At 35.9% G+C, this 12,983-nt stretch overlaps 2 protein-coding genes across 2 annotated transcripts; one reads left to right on the forward strand and one right to left on the reverse strand.

Annotated features, from left to right (window-relative positions):
* Positions 1-1,050: 1,050 nt before the first annotated feature.
* On the reverse strand, positions 1,051-2,734 carry LOC136237307 (uncharacterized). The gene is made up of 4 exons (XM_066027658.1): positions 2,313-2,734; positions 1,977-2,124; positions 1,529-1,733; positions 1,051-1,480 (listed from the first exon to the last, which is right to left on the reverse strand). The coding sequence occupies exons 1-4, from the start codon at positions 2,495-2,497 to the stop codon at positions 1,467-1,469; spliced, it is 552 nt and encodes a 183-aa protein (XP_065883730.1). The 5' UTR covers positions 2,498-2,734; the 3' UTR covers positions 1,051-1,466.
* A 7,351-nt stretch (positions 2,735-10,085) lies between these two features.
* Positions 10,086-11,311, forward strand: LOC136237308 (uncharacterized). The gene is made up of 2 exons (XM_066027660.1): positions 10,086-10,275; positions 10,931-11,311. Exons 1-2 carry the CDS (start codon positions 10,209-10,211, stop codon positions 11,254-11,256), a joined length of 393 nt encoding a protein of 130 aa, XP_065883732.1. The 5' UTR covers positions 10,086-10,208; the 3' UTR covers positions 11,257-11,311.
* Positions 11,312-12,983: the final 1,672 nt, after the last annotated feature.

Below are 12,983 nucleotides of genomic sequence, written 5' to 3' on the forward strand. Positions count from 1 at the left end.
CAGTACACTCAATATACACTATGATTAACTACACGATCAATAGTAGAATATGGTCTGGCCAGCAGTCAAGTTGTATCATGCACAACACAAACTGAAGTTCTTATTTACTGGGAACATGTTGTCTTCTTGATTTCACATAACTGTACTCTACAAATTGACAGACATATTAAGATTTATCGGACACATACAGCAATCCTGCTACTTACTGGCTTCAATCCTTATGTGGATTAGCTTGCCTTCCTCTTTCATTGTCCCCTTTTAAAAAATAAAACCAGCGCCTATAATTAGTTAATATGCCAGTGTTTTTTTTTTTGCCTCAGAGGTTCACTAAAACTAAAAGTCCACTTTAAAGTTTACTTGTGACACACACTTGTGACCACCATGGAACAAGACGCTGTTATTGTTTACAACAGCATGGAATACTTCGAACATTCGAACAACTTCAGTAACTGCTGGGAGCAGGATTTCTTAGGCTTGCAATTGATTGTTTTGTGCCATTGGTATGTTTGGAATACCTTTATTTGAACCTACAGAACCATTGTTCAAATTTTACAACAAATCAAAATCATTGATGCTTAAAAAGAATATTGCATGTAGCAATGGTATGACAACAAAAAGCAAAAATAAAGTTAAACCAAGAAAGCTCACTGAACATACAAGGTTATGATTACAGGTATCTCAACATATATTGCATATTGATTAGAACACATGTACACCTGATATGTGATGCTCATTCCAGGCCATCACAAAAATTGTGGTCTCTACCTGGCTCACGCGTATACTATACCAGGAGACACAGGATTTATTGTGTTAATCTGCTAAATTGAAGTCCTGATTTTCCTGCATTTTAATAAGCACTGCTTTAATGGGATAGTTGATCCTTGAATTAACTCCTACCCAGATTCTTTCGATCACATGATTCTATTGATTTTTTCTTCTTTTCGGATCCACAACACCTCACCACCACATCTCATGAAGACCGTGAGGAACTGTTGGGCAATTATATTTGCTAGTTACCAGGACATAGCCAGACATTAATTTGTTTTACTTTAAAAATTATGCATTTTTTAGCAGATAAAACATCACATATATTATTAACAGGTTATAATATGAAGAAATAAAGCAAGTTAAAGAATTAAATTGCATGTAAAATTCTCTCACAGCTGTGCTGTTAGTTGCATACTTATATCAATGAAGCATAACAGTCCATCACGAAACATTGTTATGTTATTGTTGACAATTCCATGAAAGATATTGTCAAAGCTTGGCCATTGTTCATAAAATCTTTCCATCCTAATAGTTATCAATTGCTCATTTCCTGTTAGTGGGTCTCGTCCAAACTCATTAAATAGAGTTAGATGACCTCCGTTAGCTTCATACAGTCTACCAGCTTCATCAACTGTTGGAACCAGAGAGCTGTCTATTTGTTTAGACTGGTTGTTTTGTGCCATCATCACATTTGGGATTCATTTGTTTGCACCTACAGAAATAGTAACATTTCATAATGGACAGGCATGGTGAAATATACCTGATATGCGATGCTCATTCCAGGCTGTCACAAACATTGTTGTCCCAACTTGGCTAACATGCATAGTGTACCACGAAACGCAGTATTTGACATGTTCATCTTCCAAGTTGAAATCACCATTTTCTTGCATTTCAATTAGTGCAGCTTTGATGGGGTAGTTGACCCTTCCATTGACCTCTACCCATATCCTTTCTATCACATGATTCTACAACAAGACATGTCAGTTAACACCAAAGCCAACTCTACCTTAACATGAAACAATGCAACAGTGATTATATGCGTGTCCTCATTCTTAGATCTTAATGATAGAATATCAGGTGAGAGTTTTTTTCACCCTGTGTATCCAATTACAATAATTGTTGTTAAATGTCAGTAATCTGTTATAGCATTTTTTATAGCTACATCAGATGCTAGCTATCTGTTTTTCATTGCATCACAAAAATCTTACTTGAGTTGAGGATGTTTGCAAATGAGGTGGTCCAGAAGGGTTTCTTCGGTATCCAGCCAGGTGTTCTTGTATATATAACATTAGGTACCACTCCCTTCCATGGTCAACCCTAATCTGATCCCACATGCCATACTGGCATACGGTTTGCCTAAACAATCATAATATGTTCACATGCTTAAGAGTGAAACTTCAAATAATATCGCATATGGGTACTTACTACATATAGAACTGCAATAATATGAACTATACCACTGATATGGATGAAAATGTTTACTTGATAAGTTATTGTGTGTGCTGTGTTGCAGTGCAGTGTAGTTATTGCAAGTAATGAAATACCTGTACACCGTATCATAAATCAGGTAGTTGTTTTTTATTGGCATGGTGCTGAACGCTACTATTTTCCGGCTGAATCCATCCACTGCACAGATATGTGTCACCCCGAACATTACACTCTTTTCGTTTTGGTCTATATGGAGTTTGTGACCAAAATAATTTGCCCTGTAGCTTGCAGGATTCGTCATCCTGGCAACTGAATTTGTACGGGCTTGGCAGTACACAGGTGACACATATCTCAATGATTCGCCGACTCTCCTTTCTCCAGCTTTAACTCCTCTTGATGCCAATAACCCTGTAAGTGTTCTGCGTCCATACACAGGACCCGCCTATAACAAATAGTATGGTTTTACATTCATTTGTTGGGATAACGAAGTTGTGTAATGCACATGTAGAAATCACACTTTGTTCAAAACTACTCATGGTTATTTGTGTATTATGCTAAATGAAGTAGCTACCTAGTAGCTGAAGTAGCTAACTGAAGTTGTAAAAATGCTGAATGTCTGTTAACTTAGCAAAATAAATTACTCTATGTAATGTGCAGCACATTGTAGCTACGTATATTTACGGAGCATGCCCAAAATCAACAGAAACAATAAAGTACTGTCATATTATTGTACCTCATTGACAGCATTTAGTGGCTACTACTTCATCTAATTCAGGTGTTCTGAGCCGGCTTGTTTTGTGTATGCCTCTATCACAGCAGAACCTATAGAATGAACCAATGATTACCAGTGTTGGGAGTAACGCGTTACGTAATATTATTACCTTTGTGGTAACAAAGTGATATAACGAAATACGCTATAAAAACAGGTAATATAACGCAAGTTACTTTACTTACAAATGTAACGCGTTACCTAAGTAATATAGTTACTGTAACGAGTCTAATATTACGTAATATTATTACTACAAGTAACGAAGTTACTAATCTCGTTAGTTATCCTCTGAGTAACGCCTAGCCGCAACGAAGTAACGAGGCCTACTGAATGAAGCTTATTCACCAGCTTCTTACTTATAACCAAGATTTGCATATTGTCCAACAACGCAATCATGTCACGTGATAAGGTGGTAGTTTCACACGTGACAGCCTAAGGCTGTGGACACAAAGTAATATAATATGTAATATTATTACAGTTATACTTTATTGTATGGGTAATATGTAACTGTAACTAAATAGTTCAATTGCAAGTAATATGTAATATGTAACTAGTTACTTTTACAAAGTAACTTGCCCAACACTGATGATTGCATGTTAATTATTTAGTAACCACATGCAATATTACAATTGAATTTGTAATTTACGCTTGGGTACATGGTAATCTGCCGTACATTAAGTAGCTGCACTATATAGCTAACTACTAGCACATAAAATTGGCAGTGTCCTCCTTTGTGTCTCATTCATCTGTGCTGACAGCGAAAAGTAAAATCAGGGCGGGTTAATCTAGGGGGGGTGGGGGGGGCACAGGCCCCCTCTGGGTTAGCTATTGCCCCCCCCCCCCAGGTTTATACCTAAAGCCTTGAGAAATGGAAAGGTTTAATTGATCCCAAAGTTGTATAATCCAATGGTCAATATTCAATGGCATCACAGTAAAATTTCACCAAAATTGAGTAGCTATATTGACACCTAAATTTTCAAAATTTTCCTGGGGGAGCATGCCCCCAGACCCCCCTAGAATCCGAAGCGACTTACTTCGCCCTCTCTAGGTTTATATTCTGGGTTGAGCCTTGAAAGTGTCAATTTGGCGATAGCATGTGATGGCTTCCCTTCACGTAATGGAAATAGTTCGTAATTTTCATAGTGGCTATTTTGATAGCAGAGGTGCTTGTCTAACAGTTATTGGTTCGTACTGTTGTGTAATGGGTTGAACACAGCCAACAACGAAGCCTAATGGATACTTCACTTTTCAGACGATAATTGGAGCACGCGGCGCCATTTCAGATGCGGTATGCGTGTAGTCTGGCGGCGCCCGCCCCTTCGCATAGAGTAAGGGTCTGGTATGCTTAGTATCACCGAGTTGTTCTGGAGGAATTTAATTTGAATGTAATGACGTAACGAAAATGGCCTTAACGGAAGTGCCTCACCCAAAACTGTGGCAGAGATATTGAACTTTCTTCGCCTTTGCACAGGCGAAAATGGATTGGTCTACTTTTATATAATACACATGTCTCCGAGCATGTCTCCCTACCTAGGAAATCAGAGCGTAACATGGGTTTTTCGCGTATCAAACAAGGCGAAAAGCCCTTCCCGATATAACACTTTCTTCTCTTTGTTCTTTATTAGCTAACTCCTTTTGTTTCTTCAGTTCTGTTAGGGCATTTGATTCATTCTTTTGACGTAACATACACAAAAATGCGCTGATTAAACGTGGAGCGTTCTGATTGGTTGCACCAGTTTTTGGTAATCCGGTACAACTCCACTATACTAAGCATACCAGACCCTTACTCTATGCGAAGGGGCGGGCGCCGCCAGACTAGTATGCGTGCATGTACTTTCAAGCTTGACTAATATTGCATAATTTATTGGGCCTAATATCACACAGTATTATCTCAAAAATGAAAATGATCCCAAAATGATGCAATGTAACACCCTTTAGTTCTGTAGCACTCTATGTCAGGGAGCTATGGTTACATTTATTCTATCATACACTATGATGGTAGTGTATAGTAGGGACCACAAAGGGGTAGGCGTGGCCCACGAAATAATATCACCCAAAAATCAGCCTCAATTTTCCCTAATGACAACCAGGCAGTAATGGTTAGGTGAAGCTAAACCCAAACAAGCTTTCAGATCGACCAGAAATGCTTTCAACAAGTTGCTATGGGATTTTAATAATTATTTATTTACCGGAACTTTCTACTGACTGTGTATTCAAATTTCAATACTACTGAGCTCTAATCTACACACATATGCATGTGACATATATATGCACACACATGTGACATATATAGCTACACAGCAATACATACCCGAGCATTGGATTGGTATAGTTGCGTCTGTTAAGGTTGTGGCTGTATTGTCTAAAACATAAAGATAAAACAGAGGTCATTGTACAGTATTCATTACCCACTAATTTATGTGTCACTATGGAAAACCCAACTCTTTTTATTAGAACAACTGATATTATTCACCACCAACTCAATTATTGTTATAGAGACTGTGCCCTGAGTAGCCACAGTGTCTCCTTTCTCACTAAAGAAGTTATGTGTTACCAGGAGCTTATAGAGCTCCTGGTGTTACTCTTTTCTAGTACACTTAAAATTTTTGTGTGATTTAAGTGTCACTGTATAGTTTCCCAATGCTTTGAGTGTCACTGTTATGCTTGTCTGTCTAGTACTGACACACATTACCATATGTTTCTGAGGGTGTCCTTCTAGACACTGACTATCCTATGTTTCTGGGGATGTCCTGTTGGACACTACAGCCCCAGTCACCACTGTCTCAAATACTTAGTATCCTGGGATACTAGGTATGTACTGAGGATCCCTAAATGACACAGCTGCTCAGTCACCACTGTCTTGAATACTTAGTATCCTGGGATACTCTGTGTATTATATTGATGATTCAAGACATTTTGCTTCTTTAATTAGGTGATGACATGCAGAGTAACGGTCACCATTTCAATGTTACGTATAAAATTGTAAAACCCACTTAAGTAAAGCCAACACTTGTGCTACAAAATTTTCCTGCGTATATAGTGCTCGTAAATTTCATTAACTGCCCTATTTTCCACCCACATATGCGATACGTTCTTTATCAATTACTGTCAGGGGCAGTAGCTGGTCGAATGATGAGGAATGCATGTGCTGTGTCAATTTCAAATTTCTCCCTCCAAAGTTTCCCTCCGTACGGTATGTGAACTCTCCCAGCTTTAAAATGCTTTAAAACACTAGCATGATCATAACAAGGCTTGCAACAGGTCTGCTTATTAAAGTTACAAACACAGTATCCGAACAGCTATAGTGCTATTATGCTATGCAGGGCCATGATACTCTATAGGGTGCAGCATTTTCCAATAAAGTATGTACGCCTTTTTTTAGTGTTGTCCAGAAACCCCAGTTACATGACTTTTTGGCATTTTCTCAGACTGTAAATATACACTGGAGTTTCTTATAGCACCCTATACGTTATTACCCACAAATTATATGAGCTAAAGTCTTATCCAATGAGCTACAAGTTAGCAATAAGCATTTTCGAACCTGTTTTAGTCTTGAGGACAAATGAACAAATTTTTATGTGTGCAAACTTTGTATGTAGAATAATCAACATAATGTTATACACATCCTCTAGCACCATTTACCTGTACATTGTTTTTTGGCAGCTATTCTTTTGGGGAGCTACAGTAGAACAAGTTTACTATCATGATATATATTTACAAATCTTACCAACACAGTAAACCTCCCATTGTTCTGCTATTGAGTAAAGTGTTACTTGCAGCATTTATATAGCTTTGGTAAATCTACTGTCATCAATGTAACATCTTCATTAACACGTGCTATCACCCCATACAGGCAAAGCTATGTGTTTTATTGCTTCATTATTTTGTAGCACTTCCTGGTCTTTGAGCTATTTGCACTGAATGTGTTAATGTATTACAAATTCAACTACTGTAGCATCAACTCCTTCATAAGACAAGTACCCTTGTGAAAAAAAGCAGTACTTATGCTCTTATGCACATAAAAAAATGTATTTTTGCTTTCTAGTATGTGTATATCTATTTTGTGATGCTTAGCTTAGTGTTGAGTTGTTGAAGTTGTTTAGACATGTCGTGTGTATAGAATCAGACGCAGCTGTTATGCATTATTGGGATAGCAAGAACTACAAGAATAATAATTATTATTATTACTATTATGTATAATTGATCAAAAAGAAGACAGAGTCTTATAAAACCAATCTCAATAAATCATACAAATGAAAAACGTTGATTATACAAAAAATGATCTAAATTAATCTTAAAACTTAGTACATTGGGAGAAGTGGCAATTTCATAGGGTAAGGAATTCCAGTCATTAATTATTCTCTGTGAAAAGGCAAAGCGTCGTGTTGAAGTCTTACTAAATTTCTTATAAATCTTAAATCCATGCATTAGATCTAGTACTGTAACTGGTGTTCATTGTAAAAAATATTCTTTATCTACTAATACTGCTCCATTCAAAATTTTATACGTCATAATTAAGTCCATACGATTTCGACAGTAAGATAAACTAGGTAAATTGAGGCTTTGTGGCATCAACTTTGTGGCTCTTCTTTGAACATTTTCCAGCTTCAAAGAAAGCCAAGAGAGTAGCATATCCTATATTTCACATCTCCATCATTGTCTTGTATGTCCTTTAGACGAAATTGTGATTTTGAGGCAGAATTCTTTACGAACTCAAGCTCTGTCTGTATAGCTGAAAATCATTTTGCCTCAATTGTTCAGAAGATTGTCTGGTTCAAAACAATCTTCCCTATGGTATATAGGAATCCAGTGGTGGGCCTAGAAATTTTCAGAGGGGGTTTCAGCTGAAACCATTGCAACCCCCCTGTATCCACCACTGGGAATCTCATTGATGCTCAACTCCCATCTGTACTTTCCATATGATAGTCTCTATACTAAATGGTTGAAGAGGCTATTTTATAACAACTCGCAAGCTAGTTATTTCTTGTAATGAGTCCATTCATAACAGCAGTAAGTATTTTTAATACCAAAAAACTTATCAGAGTTCAAACCAGGGACCTCCATACCTAACACCTGCATCCTTAACCACTGAACCATGCTACCTTGGCTGATCACCTCACTTAATTTCTGCTTTATAAATGAAATTTCTAGTTGAAATCTGTTTATAATCAAACGTCTGTAATTTCATAGATCTACCAATAGAAGTACTAGATTGTTCTAGAACATTCTATGTATGTTTTATTAGAAGTCCTCAAAAAAATGTGCACTCTATCCAGGTATGTTACAAGGCCAATTTTGGAAATTATTGGACAGCCAAAATTGTTAATGCTAAATAATTTTAATAATGGCTGTGTGCATTGTTAAAATTTATTAGCATTAACATCATTGCAGCCATTTCTTGGCCGCCACCTTTGATTTCACTTTTTTCACCCAGGCTTTTAAGGCTGCACCATTTTTTCACAGCTTGGCTGTTTTTGTGTGGATTTCTAATACCATTATGAAAGCTACTTCACAGGTTAGGTCTGCATTTTTAGTAATACGTGGTTCCTTATATGGCTTGGATCACTTTGTGTTTGCTAGTTGTTCAGCACAGCAAACCTCAAGGTCTTACTATACTAGTCTACGACTACTTTCAAGTCTTTTGCTCTTTAGTGAAAGCCATGTGGCAGTATATATGTAGCATAGCAGAAGCACATTAACAGTTTGCTTGGAATGCTGAAACACTCCTCAATATTACAGTAAACATAGGTAGCTGGTTAAAGCTGCAGGACAAATGCAATAGTTAGGTATGCAGAAAAAGCAAGAACAGCAGATTTATTCTAAGAATCAACGATAGTCGTCAAAATTGTACTTGTAAGAGTACAACTGAAGTACTTTAATAGAACAGCCAACAACTCAATCCAAAGGATTTTATTAATAGTAAAAAGAGACCAGTATGGAAACTGGAATGAAATCTCCTATACTACCTCTGTACCGTACGCAACGAAATTTTGACATCAACAAAATTTGACGAATTTAACGAATCGGTTTAATTCGTCAAATTTAAATTCGTCAAATGTTTATAAGCGCCTTTAAAAGTACAGGTTTTGCCTATAATTTCTTGATTTTTGTCAACATTTTATTCATCATATCTGCTGAAGTCTGAATTCGTCAAATTTTTCTTACGTCAAAATTTCCTTGTGTACAGTACTGTTATTTCACCATTATGTCAAACATTCTGGCATTCAAAGTTTAAATTACTTCTATCCCCACTGAAGCCTTACATCAAAGCAAACAACTAAGAGTATATTATGGTAGTTAAACCCCAGTAAGTAGAAGGTGTGTTATAACAAGTATAATATCACTGTAATTAACACCTCTATTTCAGCAATTGTCACATTGTTTGAGAGTCAAGTGCTACGTCAAAGTGTGGGATAAGGCACACCAGCACTTGTAGGATATATATGTTATCAAGACCTTGACCTTGGCTTTGCCTATGCTTTGCCTCATGCTTGGGTTGTTAGCAACAATATCCTACTCGTGGTGGGGTTTAACTGTAACTTATACAGCCATCATTGATTAATGAAAAAAATTACGTTTTCACTCTTCCAAAAATGAACTAGCTACTTGTGGTTACTAAATGAATATTTTGTTGTAAGCTACAATTATGATATTAAAACTGAAATTCTTCCATACACAGAATCTGAGGCATCATTTCAAATGACAAGGCCATAGATTCTATATGCAATCACATTACCCTTAGATAAGAATTTTGTGACAACAATCTGACCACTGTACATGTAATTCTGTCCTACTTGAAACTTAGATATATGCATATGCTACTGCAAATCCTTAATTCAAAGAAGCTAGACTGCCTCCATAAAAAGTTCTTAAATGCTTTTTCTGCCATACCTGCAGTACATATTTTGTAGGTATGAATATAATTGTTGACATGAGTACAAGGTGAAGATATAATTTGGTGTATGGCTTCAGAGAAGGACATTATCCATTAAAATTACAAATGATTATTTTTTATTCCTTGTAGTATGTGTATGCTATATGCATCTATTTTTATTTTAGTATTATTTTTTTTTGATTTTTGTTTTGTAGTTTCTGTTTATTATCTCATATTTATTATACAAATCAATCAGGATCTCAAACAAGTGACAGTGGAGGGTCATCTGGTGCTGTTATTGGTGGAGTAGTAGGAGGAGTTGTAGTTATTGCAGCAATCATTATAGTGGTGTTATTTGTATTGATTTATATGAGACAGTTACACCAGAAGAGATTGTATACTGTTAAGGCTGGAATTACTAATACCATATCTGATGGTAAGTATTACTCACATTCATGTATGTCACAATTCAAACCTGCACAACAGCACAAAATGTTAGCTGCACCCATTCATTATTAATTTTTCTTTTTTTAATTTCTCTATGCTTGTTCTTGCTGAATTTGCTTATGTTCACTAATGTTGCAAAAATTTACGCAAAGAAAACTTTTTGTAAGCTACATAGTAGGGATCAATGTTATAAAGGTATACTAAACTAGTTAAGATCAGCATGTAAATTGAATCTAACCATAAGTTACTTTTTTTCGTTGTAAAATAATTTTTGTATTAAAAACTTGTACGAAAATTTCTTACATGAAACTTTTTACGTAAGATCAAACTAGAGCAGTCATTCACATTAATCATACAAAAATATTTTACAAGAAAATTTTTATCACGAAATTTTTTTATACGAAAATAAAGCGAATTATGGTACTTTAGCATACTGGATTGTAAGAATTAAATTTGCACATTAGATGCTAATCTCTCTTGTTTTAGCATGTTTTATTTCAATAATCCCTATTAACTTGTTGAATTCATAACAGGTTATAATTTGATATTTTGGTATACAGTACACATCTATATCATCTATCAGAGACTGTATCGTAATCACCATGCATCATTCATTGTATTATGTATTACAAATTTGTCCAAAGGAAATGAAATATACACTGAAATGATGTTACCGCAATTACATCGTGATAATACTATCGTGATGGGCTCTAATCCATCTTATGGGTCATACACAGGACAAGGTTCTATACAACCAAGAGAAGATGATGTCCCTATGGAATCTAACCCATCATATGGAGTAATCAGAAGAGAGGATAATAGCAACATGGGTTGTGATGTAACTATTGAGCCTAACCCATCATATGGAGTTGCCACAAGGATGGGAACTAACACTAGAACTACTTCAGACTCTGATGTTACCATTACTCCTAATCCAGCTTATTGTGTTTTTGTAAAAGTGAAAAAGTAAATCCCTGAAACCCAGTAGGTGTAGATATGTGAATTTGTTTAGCCATCAATTGACAGTGCATTGGCTATGTGTTTTGTAATAAATGACATTTTATATAAATATGCTATTTTTGATGTCTTTTTACTGGCAACTGTAACCAGCTGCAGCTTAAAGGTGTGAATACACTAACATTAGCAACTGTTTTGCCTTATTTAGAAGACATGGACTTGAAGCCACTCACATATAAACAGTTAGCAAACAAACATATTCATAAGACATTTTCATCCATATCATCTCTTACAGTATGTATACCTTAGTATATATAGAGTTAATCATATATGCCCAGTGATAGAGTAACATGCAGTAACACTGCTTGACATCCTTTTGTGTCACAATCGATATCATTGCAACATGAATCCACTGGACTTGATGGCATTGGACATCTTATGAAGAATAATTGGGATTATTTTCTACATTCCACAGTTTTAGATATATACATGTTTCACAGCTTTCTCATAAGTTCATAGTGAGTAGGTATATGGAGTAGGGGATCTCTAGAAGCTAAAGGCATTATTTTGTACATTTCAGGGCTGAAATTTATACAGAGATGCTATATGTTCTAGGTGCTCTATAGACTTTCAGCACTTGTATTGTAAAGCCTAAATAAGTAAAAACATAACAGCTAGCCGTAAAGCATTTGAAGTAGATTACAGGGAGACAACATCTAATAAGAAGTCTTGTCCAAGTGTGATGAAGCTTCATGTGTGTGCTTGGGAATCATGGTAGAATGGAGCCAGATAACACCCCCCACTATATATAGGAATCCATTTTTTACAGTTGTACTGTATACTAGTCTTGGTCCAGTTTCATTGTGGTGCAGATGTGTACATGCCTATACATATGCATGCATTGCTAACAGAACAATGATTACTTTTACACTGCAGATATAGGGTACACACAACATTATATTGACAACTATAAGCCACACAGATAGGTCAAATACAACAGTACAACTCATGCTTTTGTGGTGACCAACTACTTTAGCAGGGGTAGATCCAGGGTCATAGAGAAGGAGGAGGTGAGTAGGGTTATACAACTGTGAAGATATATTTTCAGCGACCTCAAACAATTTCAGTTGGTGTATGATTTATTCATTAGCAAAATCTGCTAGTGAAATGAAATAAATTGCACTAAAAAATCTACCTTAGACTTGAGTCTATTATGCTCCAAAATTTGCCTATTATGCTTTTTGGCGTTTTCCCAATTTTCTACCTAGTATGCTTAATTGTTTTTATGCTTTTCATAAATACATTATGCTTTTATTTTGTGTAGAGAAATTCTTCATATGATAAAATATATGTGAATTCGAATGGTGTCACTTCAACTGCAACATATACAAATAATAGCAATAGCTTGAAAAGAAAAAGGGGATGCATGTGCTCCAGGTTTAGTAACCATGTTAGAGCATCATGTCAAGATCATATTAGTATCCTGGGGATAAACACTTAAATGGTTCTCATTCTCTCTGTCACATGCAATGACAGTCCTATTGGAGTGTTTGACTGTTCACTGTTTTAGAGAATCTCAATCTTTTTGAAATAACTTCCTGGTTTGATATTGACCTCAGTCTCACTTCAGACATGCAGAGACTGTACTATATTTTTTCAATATCCAGATATTTACTAGCTATACTGACTCAACACTAACTTTATTAATCATCACAGCTTCCATCATAGCTATTGTCTTCC

Source organism: Dysidea avara, chromosome 10 (genome assembly GCF_963678975.1).
Source record: "Dysidea avara chromosome 10, odDysAvar1.4, whole genome shotgun sequence".
NCBI lineage: Eukaryota > Metazoa > Porifera > Demospongiae > Dictyoceratida > Dysideidae > Dysidea > Dysidea avara.